Source organism: Taudactylus pleione, unplaced genomic scaffold (assembly GCF_031769625.1).
Source record: "Taudactylus pleione unplaced genomic scaffold, aTauple2 ptg001126l, whole genome shotgun sequence".
Classification (NCBI taxonomy): Eukaryota; Metazoa; Chordata; class Amphibia; order Anura; family Myobatrachidae; genus Taudactylus; species Taudactylus pleione.
This window is the reverse complement of record NW_028285527.1, coordinates 1,352,669-1,371,588: the sequence shown is the minus strand read 5'-3', so window position 1 is coordinate 1,371,588 and position 18,920 is coordinate 1,352,669. Positions and strand designations below refer to the sequence as shown.

The window sequence follows — 18,920 nt, the reverse complement described above, 5'->3', positions numbered from 1 at the left end:
GAACTGTGCTTGGCTCAGCATATATACACTATTTTTACACATGGCATAAATGTGGCGCAATGCTGACCTGACCCATCTCTTATTGGTGAGAATATTTTTGCATGTGTTTTTTTGCCTTAATTTTGCAGCCAGTTCTGCATCAGGCCAGAATGTGATTGGCAAATGTCATGTATTTTGAGCTGAAGCAATATTTATTGAACTATAGCTAATCAATCACTAGCACAGGCCACACACATACATGCACACACATACATACACACACACATGCATAATCACGTACGCACCCACGCAAACACACATGCTCACACACATGCACACACACACACATGCACGCTCACACACACACATGCATGCACACACGTTCACACACATACACACGTGCATGCATGCACGCTCACACGCACATACACTCTGCGACATAAGGCAGCTGCCTAAGATTAGTATCATTATAGTGCATGTTGGTAAATGTAGTTGAAAAACAATCACTCACTAATGATGTGAGTGTGGTTAGAACGTAGAAGAATGGCCGGATAGTGATGAATTTGTCCGTGTGTTTTAGTGACTACACTGGCTGTTGATCTTGCCGCTGGCCCATCTGGCAACAGGATCAATGTGGCCACCTGTAGGTGCCATTATTTCCCAGTATATTAATAGGCTGTATTATCATGAATGGTGCTTTAGCTCATAAAGTCAGAGGTGGACGCAGACGCAACTGCAACTTTTGGCGATCACTCATCTACGTATTTATGCAAATGGAACTACATTGTCCTTTCCTGGTATACATCCGTGTGTATGGATGTGCAAGGACTGAGACGCCCAGTTTGAGCGCATGTAGATGCTGTAATACCGCCTGGTACGTCTTTAGATGCTGCCATCTGTTGTACCGTTGAAACTTGCACCAGCATTATTGCGCAATTAAACGCCCATAAGACGGATTATCTCCATACATCCGTTTAGCCACCTCCCAGTCACCAATCAGGAACGCCCGGCACTTTTCCAAGACATTTCTGATACCCTGCGTTTGAATCGCAGCAGCGCCTCTGTGCATACACTCTGCATAACCCCTGAGCTATAGGAGTCTTTAGGGAGTGTCACATATGTGCAGTAGCAAAATATCACTCAACACCATTAACATAGTCATGACCTGCGGTTCTGAATCAGACCCAAAGTGTCTCCCTGCACCGTGTACATAATACGTCTTTCTGTGTATTATTATATAATAGATTATTTATTTATCTATCTATCTATCTATCTATCTATCTATCTATCTATCTATCTATCTCTCTCTCTATCTCTCTTTCATAATTTGCATTTGTAGTTGCACAGATATTGTAATTATTCAGCTGACAAAATAATATATAATAAAGTGTCAATGATTAAAGAAATAATCAGTAAGAACAGCCTTTATAAACTCTACCCAAATTGATAAGTTAATTGGTTCTCCATCATAAGTTATACACTTTAATAAAGAAAATGAATAAATGGTCACTGTTATTTTTCAAATACAATTTAATGCAAGAAACATATAAAGTATTGTTTTCTAGCAAATACAGCAGCAGCTTTGATTTTTTATTCTAAACTATATTACAAATTAAATAACCCAAATCTGTGGTTCATATGTGAACACTTCTGAATGACTAACCAGGCAACTATAAATACGTAAAAATATTATAAAATACAAATCTATGTAAATATTACCAACAACAAAATGTGTTGAATCATATTTATGTATTAAAAAAAATAAAAATAAACCAAATATAATAGGATGTGTGTGAGAGGCCAAGAGAAATCTTATAACCCATCATTTCCCATTTTCCTTAATGGGCTCCTCACCTACACTTATTAAAGGTAGCCAATTTGTTGGCCTGAACAATGTTCAGCTTATTAATTCATTAGGATCCAGTAAGATATGGGAGGCAGGTGACACAAAGTGCCCCGTGCTTTATTAATGTTGTTACTTCCTAGTAAACTAACAAACAAAACTTTTATTTTATAGAGCATCTGCTCCTAGAAATAAATGAAATTGTTAGATCTAACAGTACATCTTACCACTCAGTATATTCTCCCAGCATACTACAGCTCAGCAACATAGCGGAGGGGGATGTCACATGTGCACAGGGGTCTCTGTACCTGTCACTGACATGACACTGAACTGGTAGCAATAGACTTGCATTCACCATCAATACAGGTCCTTCATTTCATTAATATGGCCAGGATACAGTATGTAGAGATTGCCAAAACTCACTATACACATCGGACTTCTCTAGACCAGAGATTTAGAGCTGTGATGAGGCCCAGCTTCAAAAATATTATAATAAAGTAGCAATGACACACTTTACATATATAACTAATCTTGATTTTTGAGATGTGTTACAATTGTGCTATTTTAATGGTATGATTTTTGTGTCATACATTCGACAGATCTGTCATAAATCCTAGTACACTGATTGATAAATAACATACTAAAGTCCCGGTTTAGAATTCTTGTAAACAGAGTAATAATAATTCTTATATGAGTTATTGGAGTAGCAGTGGCAGTAGGGAGCTGTCTTTGACACTTTCTAGATTGTCTACTATCTGTATTACACCTTGCACCTGGTCTTCCTGCAGGACATGTCGGGCATTGGAGGAGAATTTCTTCAGCAGGGATTCCCGGCTCAGGGGTTTTCTCCAATGTCCATAAAAAGTGTCACATTTCCCTATAATCACATCCCCATTTCTCAGCAGCAGAGCCACCTCGGCGTACATCTTGTCAAAGTTGGCTTCATTATCTCTAGGATGCTCCACCACCACTTTGCTCAGGAGATTCTGGAGTTCATTACGGAACATGGTGTCTTCATGGAAGGAACGGACGTTAACTTCACCATCTAGGAGTGCGGTGCAGGCATTGAACTGGAAAGAGTGGCGAGCCTGGTGTTCTGAGTCTGGATAGGGCCTGTCAATGTATTTGGATACTGGGACTCTAAGAACAATAGACTGAATATCGGATGGGTCAAATGAGCCATATTGTTGGACAAATGTATTTCTAACTGAAGCAGCAGCATCAGCGACCCAGTGCATCCCTAGATGTGCAGGAAAAGACTTGAATGCAATGTCTTGCTTCTCCAGAAGAAATTCATAATGTTTTCCTGGGGGAGATAATGGCTTAGGCTGGTAATCACCATAAAAAGCACTAAAGCCAGCACAGCCGGGCACATCATCAAGTATGAGTGTATTGGCCTCCATTCCCTTAGCAGCCAGGATAGCAGCTTCCAGACCTAACCTAGTGGCATTGCCAATGTGCAGGGGCTTAGCCAGGGTGGCAGCATTTGCCATAGGAGCACCAGCAAGGGAGGCTGCAATTGCCAGGGCATGAGTGCATTGCTCTTTATCTAATGAGAGGAGATTGGCTGATGCTGCAGCACTTCCCATGGTGCCAACCACAGACGGTGGATGAAATCTGTAGTGAGAAAATAATACTATATTATTTATTTATGTAACAATAACATGTGCAAATTATCTTATATAATAATAATATTTGCAGTATTCTTTAGTGAGATGTTCCTGCCTTATAGTGCCCAAGCTCTAAGAAAAGTGTCCTTGTTTTGCCCATGGCCATATATAATATATATACTGTATAAGTAAGTGTGAGTGTAAAGCTCAGTGAGGATCTGAGTAATTTAAGATCTGGTGATGAGTTGTGGTGTAACCTGCAGGAGCCGGGGAATATGAGAAAGAGGAACAGATGGAGACAGACAAGAGAGATCTGGATTATGCCAAACAGGAGCTCAGCAGAGTCTGGTGTTACAGAGATAGTGTTAATAGTTATAGACACAATCCTGGCATAGGCTGGAAACAGATGCTGAGCTCCATGAGTGCTGCACAGGGCTGCTGGACTTCTGGCGGGTTTGGGTACTCATGGGGGTGTGATCACTGGAGGGAGTGTGTCTACACCCCTGGTAAAATATTTACCTATTGCGTTTGTCTACACAGAGGTTCAGCACTTGTACAGGGAGCATGATCACAGCATCACATGGGGGCATGGTTACATGTCCCCTGTAATACTGCCCCTACAAAGACCCATGTTGTCTGTACCCGCTCCCCCTGCATTCAGTATTGAATTTGTCAGACAGGACCTCAAAATAGTTTAGGCAAATAATTGAGGAATTATACCTCCTAATTGGTGGTTCTGGACACTATAGATACAGTTATATAGAACACCTAAAATGGACCTGGGGAAAAATGGCTGGATGGAGCATATACTCAAAGGGAGACTTTAAATATACATTGATGTCTGAAAAGTTTCTATATACCCAGTTTGCAATTAGAATCTGTGTAAATGTATACAAACATTTATATGCATTTATTCTTAACAATTAAGCCACCATAATAAATATGTAGCTCTTTATACAAGTAAACACATAATTGGTACAATAATAGGAAGTACATTTCATCAACCATTGGGACTAAGGGGGCGATTCAGACCTGGACGCAACGCAGCGCACTTTCGCAGCCGTAAGGGTCAGGATATGCAAATTCCGCGATCGCACAGCGAGGCTTAAGGATGCCTTCTATGTCTTAGAGAGTGACAGCAGAGTGAACGCACGCCGGTCTAAAGACGCCCCCTTTTCCTTCGCAGCACACGTCATCTCCAGGAAGTGTATGTAGTATCAGTAACATCGAGAGCCATCGTAGCTGCTCGTAGCCCTTGAGGTAACCCTACCCTGCCGCAAGCACTGCGATTGCTGCAGGCTGAAATACAACCAGGTGACGTGTACAGTTACGCCTTCATGCTAATTATGCACACCCATGAAACGCCGTTAGAGCACACTGCATTCACACATCCACCCCCCCGTTTTCATAGACCTTCCTCTGACACCACCCACAAACGGCACTATCTGTCATTCAAAGTAGCACTCAGCAGAGCCATAGCTAGGGTAGTGTGGCCGGTGCCATCGTACAGGGCACCACAGGTCAGGGGGCGCTGTTCGGGCCTGTCAAATATCTGTTTATTATCATTCTTGCTTGTAGCTTCCTCTTATTTTATCCCCAGCATCTCCTGGCCTCTCCTATCTCTTCCCTGGCCCTTCCCCATGAAGCCATGGCCCTTTTTTGGGTGCATTATGTCCCTTTGAAATATGAGGGGGGTGCCAATGCTCTTTCTGGCACAGGGCACCAAAAAGTATAGTTACGGCTCTGGCGCTCAGTCTATGTACTTTGAGCGCCCGATTCCCGATCACTAAGACTGACTTGCACACACGCACTGCATCTTATACGCATGCGCAGAAAGCAAAAATCAGCCAGCTACGAGCGAACGTGCATTGCGTCCAGGTTAGAATGAGCTCCTAAGTACTCACTTTTTAGGAATGCTCTTTGCTTCGCTGGAGAAACCCATAAGTCTTCCTTGTATTTCAATCCCTACATTGAAAGCCGTCAGCAGTTCCTCACCACTGATCTTTCTGCCATGTGACAGTATCTGTGACAGTGCCAGGATGGCAGGAAGCACGGCACCAGAAGGGTGTGTGGCAGGGTGCCACGTGTCATCAAAGTCCATGGAGTGAACCTATGGTGACAGGGAAATGATTAGATGGACTGTGCAGCTATATCATAAATATTATTTTATTTTTATTTATAGTAAAGTCTACTTACAGCAACTCCATTGGCATAGGCAGCCAGGGTCGGAGAGAGCTTTAACCCTTTCTGTCCATAGACAGAAGAAAGGGCAGAATTTCCATATGTTGAAAAATATAGGTCCTGAAGAAACGAAATAATATAATGTCAATATTTACAGAAATTCTAAAGACTCAAATTATATTTAACTTGTGTAACTAAGGAGATCAGATCCAGGTCTTCTAGTGCCCAGAGCAAGGGGCTCAGTTCTATTTACTTCTTTGTAATTTTATTTTGCAAGTTTATTGTTAGTGATTATTAATCTGTGGATATAAGTGAGTGTGTCTATGAGAAGCAACAATTAATAATAAAATAATAATAATAATTATTATTATTATCAATAATAATAATAATAATAATAATAATAATAATAATAATAATGTATAACATAGCCATATAAAAATGTGACGACAAGAGGTGTGTTTATCCCATTGCCCCAGATAAGAATATACAATATCACAGATCATGTCCATGTATTATTACCTGGCAGTATTTCACCACGATATTGAAGACATGAGTTGTGCTGCCGACCAGTCCGACCCCAATGCTGTCCAGGATCATGCGCTTACTTCTGTGCCGCACAATATCAGAGAGGTGATCGCGGCGGATCTCATGGATGAATGATGCAAAACTGTTGGTGACGGATTCTTCTACCTGTTGTCCTACAGCCACTGATAAGAGACATACCACATTAATGTTCCTGACCTTCCTGTGTTATATTTCTTTTTTTGTACTCATTTTCTCCTTTCCTGTGAAATGGTGACTTTTTTAATCAGATGAAACCCTATTTATAAGAAATTCATCCAAGGGTTCCAAAATATGTCTATCTGCCTTTTAAATGCTTCAAAATAAAACAGTATCTACCCTGTTTTTATTCTATTCTAGTGCTTAGTAGTAATTATACAGTTGTGTGATATAGCCCAATGTCTTTTTGGAACCATAACAGTGTCACCCAATTGTATTTATAAATTGATTGCAGTAGGATTATCACCATATTAACTTCAAAGCCAGATCTGTTACAGTGGAAACATTAAAAATATATACATTTTTGGATAATTACCTTTCGCAGTCGACTTGTGGATGTGCCTTGAGAGTTGGTGAAGTTTCTTTGTGTTCTAAGAATTATAGAAATATTGTAAGTACATACATTATTTATTGTAGTTTCATTTTAACTAGGGATGTGCAGGCTCGGATAGGTTCGAGTTTGCACGTTGAGTTCGGATTTTTCCCTAAAAAAAAACGGAACTCAGAAAGAGGCAAAACGTCATCTTACATGGACGAACATCATCATCCCTGGACTTTTGTCCAGGAATGATGATGTTCGTCCATGTAAGATGACCTTTTGCCTCTTTCCGAGTTCCGTTTTTTTGGAGGGAAAAATCCGAACTCAACGTGCAAACTCGAACCTATCCGAGCCTGCACATCCCTAATTTTAACACCTATGTTATCTAATTGTGTAACAAGCCTTTCCATATTTTAAATACTATGTGAACATTCTATGCATTAATGTATTTTATGTGCTGTGAATTCCATAAACAGCTCAACTTTAACCAGTGTACGGTCTTATCCTCAACATGAACACTGTAACCGTGTCCTATGAAGCTTGATCATATTGTGCTGCTTGTTACATCCACCAGAGGGACCTACCCTTTACACAGTCTATGTATGAACTAAAGCTTATACACTTTCATTTATTTTGTTTAAACAGAATATTGATTAAATCAGTTTTTTAGCTATTTTAAGTTGTCTCTTTGTTCCATGCTACTTATACAGTTATTTAAAGCTTTGTACCTTTACATTACATATCACTTTAGCAACATTATAAAACTTTGTAAATTATATTAGGGTGTAATTATCTTATATATTTTACTTTTTTCCAATTGCATTTTCTATATATTTTTTTTTCTTAGGAGTCCCTATAACAAATGCTGGGAGATTATTCCATAGAACTGCCAAGTTGTAAAGAAATGCTTCCTACCTATAACTGTTCCAGTAACATATCTGTTCTTAGCCTCGTTTACATTTCCACTATTTAAGGCTTTCTTAACAAATGCTAAACTACTTTTGTTACATCAGTGATGGCAGGGATCATGTTGGGAAGTTAGATATACACGTCTACATTTTTATACATGCACAATTTATATTGTTAAATTATACATAAATAGAATATAATAATTAACAAAAAATATATATATACAATAATAAACAATGGTAACAATTTGCATATATTCAGATTGGCTAGTATGTTCATTTAGCTAAGGTTTTAACATATTTAGTAAATGTGAAATATTTATGAATATATCTCGTGGTTGTGAAGCTTCTAGTTTTCAATAATAAAAAGTGACATATTTACATTACACATAGTACTTACTTTAACAGCTGCAGAAAGCATCTTGAAGTAAGATATGTTTTAAAATTATGAGGACTGTTTTCTTCGGTGATGGCAAATTCTGTGTTGGTTGAAGGGATGTTTTATGTGAATGTCCAAATATATACAGTACGTCCTTATATATCCTGGTGCTGATACTGTGCATGTGGGCATTACACGAGCAGCTCACACCCAGAAAACAGGTTCAGGTTTTGTGCTGGGGGAATTTCTGGGAAAGTGCAGACACCTCCCAGGATAGCACTAATGACTATTGTCATCACTGTAAGATGATGTAAGACTTAGGCATTTTAATGACTTTTTTAAGTCCTACAGTGTTTATAATTATAGGAATGTGATAATATAACAATGGTACAGGTTGAGTCTCCCATATCCAAAATGCTTGGGACCAGAGGTATTTTGGATAACGGAATATTCCGGATTTTGGAATAATTGCATATCATAATGAAATATCTTGGGAATGGGACCCCAGTATACACACAGAATACATTTATGTGTTATATACAGCTTATACACACAGCCGGCAGCTCATTTTATACAATATTTTCAATACTTTTTTGGCTCAAGCAAAGTTTGTGTACATACAAGAAATACATTTATGTTTCATTTACACCCTATACACACAGCCTGAAGGTATTTTTATACCATATTTTGTAATAATTTGTGCCTTAGACAAAGTTTGTGTAGATTGAACCATCAAAAATCAAAGGTTTTATTATCTCAGTCATGCCAAAATTATTCCGTATTTCGGAATATTCCGTATTTCGGAATATTTGGATATGGGAGACTCAACCTGTAATATATAGCTGTATTTATATTTTATCTTCCTACTCAGAAATTATCTTAGCAACTGAAAGGTTGATGATGACAAACTGATAGACCTGACATAACAATTCACTTTATAATACACACTCACAATACAGAATAGTAAATTGTTAGATACAGTAGCAGACTTGACCAAATTCTTATTGCAAAGTTTAACTACTGTATATTTAATATTTTAACATATATTAAAATGTCATTTTGATAATAATATTAATTTTGCCATCAGCTGAGTTTAGCCTCGGGGATTTGTAATTGATAATAATATTTCCTGATATAATATGTTGTGCCTATCACACAGCTGGCTGCTTCTCAAACAAATAGTTATTATTGGTACAAATACAAATGTGGAGTTTGTCATGAACACTATTTTCCAGAGCTATCAGCCCAGTATGATAAAGACATACTGCACTCACTGTATAACTGAATTATATGAGGAATAAGAGCACTAGAATACAAAATGGTTTGATAAATCCAGCAATACAGGTTTATCTGATGACCTGGAGTTATTTGAAATTTGATTTATTCTTTTATACCTTAAAAGTATAGTCGCATACACTGTATATTGATCTTAAAAAAAATAAAAACTAATCTAAACTTACATAAAAAAGTTTGTCAATGTTATTTTTTATTTGTAAGAGGTCTCTGGGCAGAGATATGTCTGTATGTTAAGTTATTATATTTGGAAATATGAACTTTTTAAGTAATACCTGTGTATGCAAAGCACAAATTGCATTATTCCCCAATAATTATGAGATAAGGTATTGGTTGTGTTTAGGGCATTTGTCATATGATTATGTGTAACAATAGGGAAAGGGATAGCACCCAGACTTCCTGCTACAATGGGCTCAGATGTCAGGTTAATACATTGTCCTATGACTGTTCATTAGATATAGCTATAGCTGTGCGCCCATCTACATACTACTCTGTAACTCCAATAACCAACGTTTCTTTAACATCTGCATGACTTATTCAGAAACATGCATAGTGGTGTTAGATAACTCCTCCACTGACTGACTGACAGAGACATGGATATTTATTTATTTATTACCAGTTATTTAAATAGCTTTACAGAAAATATTTGTCCATTCAAATCAGTCCTTGCCCTAGTGGAGCTTGCAATCTACATTCCCTGTCATATGCACACACATACACACTAGGGTTAATTTTGTTGGCAGCCAATTAACCTACTAGTATATTTTTGGAGTGTGGGAGGAAACCGAAGCACCCGGAGGAAACCCACGCAAGCACAGGGAGAATATACAAACTCCACACAGTTAGGGCCATAGTGAGAATCAAACCCACAACCTCAGTGCAACAATTTTTTACATGATGTAACAGATAATGTGATTCATCAGACAGGGTCACCTTCTTCCATTGCACCATGGTCCAGTTCTGATGCTCATGTGACCATTGAAGGCACTTTTGTTGGTGGACAGGGGTCAGCATGGGCACTCTGACTGCTCTGCACCTACGCAGCTCCATACACAGCAAGCTTGGATGCACTGTGTGTTCTGACATAGACAACATTAACTTTTTTCAGCAATTTGTGTTACAGTAGCTCTTGTGAGGGATCGGATGGGCTAGCCTTCGCTCTCCATACACATCAATAAGCCTTGGGTGCCCATAACCCTGTCTCTGGTTCACCAGTTGTCCTTCTTTGGATCACTGCATACTGGAAATACTAATGAAATTCACTTGACCTGGCAGTGGTTTTAATGTTATGGCTTATTGCGTGTGTCTGTCTGTAGGGGGAACGCCATATTTTTTTGGGGGGGGGTTACACTTTTTTAACACTGATCCGTCCATGCAGCTGTGTCTTGCCTGATGGATCGCACTGATCCATGCATGCAACATCATGAAGATACATGTTACATATTGTTCAGGCATAGACACTGAACGATATGCCACCGGATTGTGGACGAGATTATCTTTCATGCAGCGGTTATGTGCCTCGTCATCGCTATCGAGAGTGGACACTCACGATGTGCACATATTATGCACGTTCTGTCGTTTCAATGTATAGAAAACGGCCAAATGGTGCATAATATCGTACTATGTGTGGGGGCCTTAAGTATAAAATTGCTTAGATATATCACAATAATTAGTGCTGTTATCATCCTCTGTTACGCACAATCACACACGTACTTTATTTTTATTGTAGTCTTATGAATGTTATTGTTGTGTTTATTCTGTCCAATGAGCAAATCTGACAATGAGGAAATCTGAAAAATTATCTTGATGTCATAAAATCCAGAAGTAGTTAATAACTTTATAACAGTTTAGTGACTTTATGGAGACTGTCTACACTTAATAGCACTAACAAAACATGATTGTATGTAAATGCTTCCATTAAATATACAAAGCCAAACCCCTGAGCTATATTAAAAAAAAAGAAAAAGTGACGTCACTTTGGAAGATCTTAGAGTTGTGTAAGTAGGTTAAAGTCTTGTTTCTATTGTATCTCTGAGTTATACAAAAGGTCCTTAGTGTTTGCAGCAATTACATGTTACATTCCCCTGGAAGGTGTGGGGAAGAGGAAGGAATTGTATTTTTCTAAAAACATGCATAAAGGACAATTTTTAAATTTATCAGTTTTTACATTATTTTAAAACAATTGAATATTTTTTTGAAACAAGAAATGCTAAATCATTATTTAATCACTCTATATAACAAAATATTGTGCACAATTTTGTAGCTGTGTTAATATTGTCTTAATAATACGTTTGATAATACTAATAATACTAATGCTAGCAGAATCATAATATTACAGAACTTTTTAATATCTTGGATCAAAGCCTATGGGGCCTATTTATCATAAAATGTTTGCTGCAAATTCCCAGATAACACCCATTTCAAGAATATTTTGTGTAAATTTTATAAGAGGAGCCAAGAGTCAAGTTTAACAATAAAGATTTGTACTTCTTGCCTAAAAGTGGAATACTCTGAAAGAAAAGAGGGACATATAGGTCAATTCGATTAACCGCTAGCCCTGCAATGTGATGTTGCAATGACATGGAAACACCAGCAACGGCACGCCAACTTACCCCCATTATGCCCTGATTTTGGCCAGAAAATGCTGCAAACAAAAATCTGCAATCTCTGGGCTACCATAAGTACAGCGTATGTGTACACTTACAGGGCTCGCAGCTAGTGAATTGACCTCATTGATATGGAAATAAACTCTATCCTCCTACTGACTGAATACTCCAAGGGTTTGGAAGAAGCGCACTACTGTTGCTGTTTGTAGACTAGACAGAAATCGCTGTAGTTGGAGGTTACGGCCACAGCTGATTGAGACAAACCATTTCTCTAATATTTATTTTCACCATCGTTTCAGTTCCACAGTATGTGCTGGGTGCTGGCAGGAGTGAGACTCTTCTGATCCACATGATCTCCTCCTAGTTCAGGTGACTTCAGAAAATAAATTAAATCGGTGGACTTTAAAAAGACTTGGAGGATTGACCAGGGAATGATGGGTAAGGGCTCTTATTACTTACATGCAGAACAAGATATTGATATACCCTATTGCGGTGGTGGTCGCAATAGATGTCAGGCGGAATATGAAAGTGACTGCTAGGCCACACAGAAAGTCCTTAACAAGTATTCAAAAGGAATATGTCTGCGCTAGTGTGCACATAAACAACAATAAAAATGATTATTAAAATTGACAATTTATTGCACATAAAAATCCAGAACTGCAGTTCCTATTAGCATTGGTACCAACAAGATTCAATTTAACAAATTTAATTGCATAGGATGCCCTAACGATTTCTGTATAATTAACCATATGGTGATGGTAAATAGATTAATCTCATAGACAATTGATAACTATGAGACACAATTAGCAAATAAATAATGGGTTGATGTCCCACCACTGGAGGGGAAAATGGACCAGGGGAAGACAAGTGACAATTGTCTAAAGGCGTAGGGCATTCACAGTAACCCCGGTATAGAACTGTTAGTAATTCCCAAAATGTGGTCCCGTGGAAAATCCTGATGGAGAATAAAAACAAATGGCCAAGTTGTATATTCCAATAAAGTGGTATTGTCTAATCGCCGTCAGTGAAATCCACGATGTAGAAAGGGGATTCAGTTTAAGGATCCGCGGTGCCCGTAAAATACGGGGGACACAGTGTGCTGTACTCAAATGTGGATGATAGTACAATAGCCGCTCACCATCAGCTCGAGCCGCCCGGGGGGGTCCATCTGCTCCAGCAGGTTCCCAACTCCTGATGGTGCAGCACGCTTGAATGCTGCACCGCTGTGTGCGCTCTGGCACAACACCGCTCCCCGTTGACACAGCTGTCCCAGGGGGTCCGTCTGCTCCACCAGGCTCCAGGCTCCCGGTGGTTAAGTACAGTGGGCAGTGGCTGATGGCGGCTGGTGGCGGCTAAGAATTAGTGCTGATGCGGTCTCCAAATACAAACATTAACAGATGCAGTGCTGGTTAGATCCCTTGACGCATTTCTCCCTTCTCACAGGGGTTTTATCAAAAGGCTGAAGAAACCATTATATCCATGAGTTCATTTTAAATGGGTCATGACCAATCACAACTTCAGTAAATCACCATTATTCATTTGAAAGCTAATTGTATACCATTAACTCATTGTTGAAGGTTTAAAATACATCTCAACATATTTAATTGTTAAACAATTAGTTGTTTAAAGACATACAATACAAATCCTTTTTGGTTGAGACTCTTAATGGGTGAATACAAAAAAATATATTAAAAGTATCAATCATCCAAAATGATCAACTATGTATTCTTTTATTAGTTTATTCAAAACCATCATAAATATATATAATATATAGATACCCTCCAATTAAATAATAATAATCGAGTGTTTTTATTTCTAAATATAACAGCAGTTCTCATCAGATTGGGAACATTTTTAGGAGGAACTATAAAACATTACTTTTGGATCCACTTTTGAAAAAAGAGCTGAAAGTGAAACCGACAATAATATTTAAAAAGGCAGACAACCTCAAGAATATATTAGCTCCAAGCTTCTGTAAGAGAAATAAGACATTGGAAGCTAAATCTATGAAAACAGATTGGTTACCTAAAATTGTCAGTTGTTACAATTTGTTCTAAATCACGGTGTATAACGTGCGGTTACATCCAGAATAAAACTCTATCTATTTCCTCCAAATATTCCCTTGTTAAGCACTCTATTAAGTCTTTCATCAACTGCAACAGTGTTTATGTTATATATCTATTGCAGTGTCAATGCCTCTTGCAATATATAGGACGTACCACAAGATGTTTAAAAACAAGGTTTTTAGAATATAGGATTAATATACTTAATGGTTTAGATACACATAGTGTCTCAAGACATTTTCGGTTGAAACACTCTGGGAGCCCTGAAGGTCTGAGACTTATAGGTATTGAATTTATCCCCCCCACTCCTAGAGGGGGGGATAGATATCGTAAACTATGCATCCATGAGGCCTATTGGATGCATGCATTACGGACTTTATATCCAGAGGGGCTTAACGAAATGGTTGAATCAGATTTCTGATCTCTTCTGCTTATATTTATTTATATATATATTTCTTTATATTTCAAAATATTATTATTGTATAATAGGGGACTTATCTATTTACCTTTATATGGATGGGTTGTCCTATATTGTAGGGTTTTTGTATAAAATTTTTTTTTTATATATCTATTCAATCTTATTAATATATTCTTTATAATAATTTATCTTTAGGTATTTAATTTTTATAATTTTTATGGTTGTTGTTTTTATGTAGTCATATTTTCAAGATTGTTTAAAAAAAATTTTTTTTTATATTAAACTATATTATTTAATTGGAGGGTATCTATATATTATATATATTTATGTTGGTTTTGAATAAACTAATAAAAGAATGCATAGTTGATCATTTTGGATGATTGATAATTTTAATATATTTTTTTGTATTCACCCAGCAAGAGTCTCAACCAAAAAGGATTTGTATTGTATGTCTTTAAACAACTAATTGTTTAACAATGAAATATGTTGAGATGTATTTTAAACCTTCAACAATGAGTTAATGGTATACAATTAGCTTTCAAATGAATAATGGTGATTTACTGAAGTTCTGATTGGTCATGACCCATTTAAAAATGAACTCATGGATATAATGGTTTATTTAGCCTTTTGATAAAACCCCTGTGAGAGGGGAGAAACACGTCAAGGGATCTAACCAGCACTGCATCTGTTCCTGTTTGTATTTGGAGACCGCATCAGCACTAATTCTTAGCCGCCACCAGCCGCCATCAGCCACTGCCCACTGTACTTAACCACCGGGAGCCTGGAGCCTGGTGGAGCAGACGGACCCCCTGGGACAGCTGTGTCAACGGGGAGCGGTGTTGTGCCAGAGCGCACACAGCGGTGCAGCATTCAAGCGTGCTGCACCATCAGGAGTTGGGAACCTGCTGGAGCAGACGGACCCACCCGGGAGACTCGAGCTGACGGTGAGCGGCTATTGTACTATCATCCACATTTGAGTACAGCACACTGTGTCCCCCGTATTTTATAGGCACCGCGGATCCTTAAACTGAGTCCCCTTTCTACATCGTGGATTTCACTGACGGCGATTAGACAATACCACTTTATTAGAATATACAACTTGGCCATTTGTTTTTATTCTCCATCAGGATTTTCCATGGGACCACATTTTGGGAATTACTAACAGTTCTATACCGGGGTTACTGTGAATGCCCTACGCTTTTAGACAATTGTCACTTGTCTTCCCCTGGTTCATTTTCCCCTCCAGTGGTGGGACATCAACCCATTATTTATTTGCTAATTGTGTCTCATAGTTATCAATTGCCTATGAGATTAATCTATTTACCATCACCATATGGTTAATTATACAGAAATCATTAGGGCATCCTATGCAATTAAATTTGTTAAATTGAATCTTGTTGGTACCAATGCTAATAGGAACTGCAGTTCTGGATTTTTATGTGCAATAAATTGTCAATTTTAAGAATCATTTTTATTGTTGTTTATGTGCACCCTAGCGCAGATATATTCTTTTTGATTATTTGTATCTGTTGAGAGGAAACTGGCAGTCTCCTCTATATGTCAGCTGCTGTGTAAACATTTAGATCACCAATTGGAATAAGCGCTCCACTAATTTTCGTATTATTGTCCTTAACAAGTATGCTGGGTTTATTGATAACAGGTAACAGCGTAACACAGCGGTATCAGTGGTAAGCAGAACAGTGGTATTATAGGGGTTAAAAGCAGTATTTATGTGTCTCTGGAGCTAAGTATTGTATATCTGCAAACTACTGTAACACTCTACACAATAAAAATGGTGCCAGCTGCACATTAGCAATAGACCAGCGGTGACATCATCAAGTCAGAAGTCGTACCTTCCTTTGACTCTGGGTCCTAGTACCCAGTATGTATAGAAGAGAGGAGACAGTGCTGAAGCTCTTAATACTAGAAATTTACAGAAAAGAAGACATTCAGACCTACAGGGCAGGTAAAATGTATATGTTGCCAAGGACAATTTACAATAGGGGGTTTTGGAACTAGACCCATTAAGAAAGGGGTCTGCTGATACATTTCTTAGTTAAAGAGCCTGGAAAGAAGTCCTTCTACTTCAACTGCCTGGTGGAATAGAAAGACAAGAGACCTACTGTTTAATGAGAGGAGTCTTTTATAATACATGGCTCAAACAAAGGTTTAAATAAAAGCAACCTTAACATAATAGTTTTAATCCTACTTACTTATACCCTAGACCTAATGTTGGCCCAATGCAGTCCCATCAATCAACCTAACAATTTCTAAATTATTTTATATAACACAGTGGAGCTGACCCAGCCACTTCCCAGGTGATGGAGGATTGTGGAGCAGATAGGAGGTGATAGAGCGGAATACATCCCACATAGTAATGATTAATGTCATTACCATACATGTGCGCCCTGTCTCTGACCTGCCTCTGCCCTAACTCTGTGCAAATATGGAAGAAGAGCGGAAATGTTCTGCTATCGACTGCATGTGTTTCTCAATACATAGACTCCATACCAGAAGGGCCGATGACCTGCAGGACTAGTTCGACCGCCTGAAGGTCTGCCTGTGCAGCTTCGCCTCCTGGTGCTCTGCTCAGCCGGCATGCTAAGACGGGAAAGTGCCGTGAGGCCACACCGCATGACTTCAGATACCATGTTGTGTGGCCACACCCATATTCCAATATTTTAACTTACTGATTGTATACATTATGGAGTTGGATATTATAAATACTTATAATTAATATGTACATAAACTGGTAGAAACAAGGCATGAAGGCTCAATAAGGGACCTTGATCAATCTGCCTGATCTCATGCCCAGTGTTGTTAGTGGTATGTCCATTATATAGTATACTCTCATAGACATCTTACTAAATATATATATAGATGGTGCTAAGTTCGTTTGTAACTTATTGCTGCCTGTTTATTTTTCTACTTAAAATAATGCATGGATAAAGAATTTGCCATTACATGTCTAATTTCTATGGTATTAACACAAAATGTTATTATTAATTATTGTTGTTACAATCTAGTTTTTGAGACTTTGTAAAGCTATATAAAAGGAAAATTTATTTGACACATGCTGTGACACCATCAATCCTAGATCCGTGTGTTGGATGTCTACAACATCATGTGACTTTGTTTCCTGCAGCAAATTGCAGTAGTAATCTAACAGGTATTTTATATATTGTACAATAAAAGTCTGAGTGCTGAATAAAAAAAAAGATTACCTGAGTAAACAGACTGTAAAGGTAGAAAATGATAATCAGAGGGTTTTCCCAAAACAGTATAATTATTTCCCTGTGAGAATTTATGATGTCAATAGTCAGTTACCAGCAAAACACATTTGAGAATCTTCTATTTATAGTAAATTATTCTTCTGCTGCAATTCCTAATCTCAGAGTCATTTACTTATCCTTGTATCTTCTAGGGTGAATTGCAAAATTTCGTAGCTTGGTACACTAGGCTATTATGCAGTGCCCATGGAAAGCTTTGGGGACTACATTTGTGATCATAGAAAGGGGAAACGAACAGAGATCGCCGATACCTGCTGTGTTACCTGTTACATCCCCATATGGTCAAAAATGTGCCAATTCTACGAAAACAGCCATTTTTGGGGGATTGAACAATATCTTTGGGTTTAATAAATAAGCCCCCAAAGCTTGATTGAGTTCAGTTTTAAGGGCTAATATCAGAGAAATGTAAAAGTAAATATTTAGATTCTAAGACTAAAAATAGAATTTACATAAAAAAATGGAAGAAATTTATTTTTTATTATCTAAAATTGATTAATAAACATATTCTTAAAAAAATTTGAGAAGACTGAAGTATATGAATTGATATAAGAGAAGTCTGTTGATATATAAAACAAATTGCTGTATACATACAAGCATTAAACAAAATACATGGCATAAACTATTTTTAACATTTACTATTTATTATCAGAGTGTAAGTATAGGGGTATCCACAAGGCTTGCGCAGTTATTTCCGAGGTTTAACAGCTTTTGGTGTATCTACAGTACAGTACGGTACAAACAACTTGTAGATCCAAAGTACTAGAGAAGCGCTGTCTTCCTTACCTGTACATCCAATTCACCTGTTGGGCGCTTTGTTTTCTAAATAATGTATCTCCAAGCTGTTTATTTCTCACACTTTCAGAGTATAGAAAAGATCAATAAATAATAAATATTACTGTATTAACAAAATGTATGAGAATAGAAAGTCTAAATTGAATAACATCTAATATTAGGTAACTTGTTAGAACTAACAAATAAAATGATACACAATTTTCAAGTGAGTGTAAGAAAGTATTGTTTATTGTCCGATACTGATTCATTGTGATGTGTTAATTAAAATTTTTGATGTACAAGCTATTTTCAAAATGAGTTGTGAACATATTAATCCTGTAGCTAACAGTGGCCTTTATTGAAGGGGTTGTTGACCTTTGGATAATGATTCCCCCTTAGGTAGTGTCCTCGCATAACAACTGAACCATGTAGGATCCCACCCCTGGAATTCCCACTATTACCCTAAATCATCATTATAAA

At 37.7% G+C, this 18,920-nt stretch overlaps 1 protein-coding gene across 1 annotated transcript; it reads right to left on the bottom strand.

Moving 5' to 3' along the window:
* Positions 1-2,517: 2,517 nt before the first annotated feature.
* Positions 2,518-8,041, bottom strand: LOC148453607 (cis-aconitate decarboxylase-like). The gene is made up of 6 exons (XM_088461951.1): positions 8,021-8,041; positions 6,710-6,764; positions 6,133-6,320; positions 5,629-5,733; positions 5,337-5,542; positions 2,518-3,439 (listed from the first exon to the last, which is right to left on the bottom strand). Exons 1-6 carry the CDS (start codon positions 8,039-8,041, stop codon positions 2,518-2,520), a joined length of 1,497 nt encoding a protein of 498 aa, XP_088318077.1.
* Positions 8,042-18,920: the final 10,879 nt, after the last annotated feature.

What these genes read in the sequence shown, in the direction of transcription:
- LOC148453607 (XM_088461951.1), bottom strand. Translation starts at nt 8,041, where the DNA reads ATGCTTTCTGCAGCTGTTAAA. An exon ending in TGCTTTCTGCAGCTGTTAAA is followed by an intron (nt 6,765 to 8,020) that starts GTAAGTACTATG and finishes TATAATTCTTAG; the next exon opens with AACACAAAGAAACTTCACCA. An exon ending in CCTATGCCAATGGAGTTGCT is followed by an intron (nt 5,543 to 5,628) that starts GTAAGTAGACTT and finishes CTGTCACCATAG; the next exon opens with GTTCACTCCATGGACTTTGA.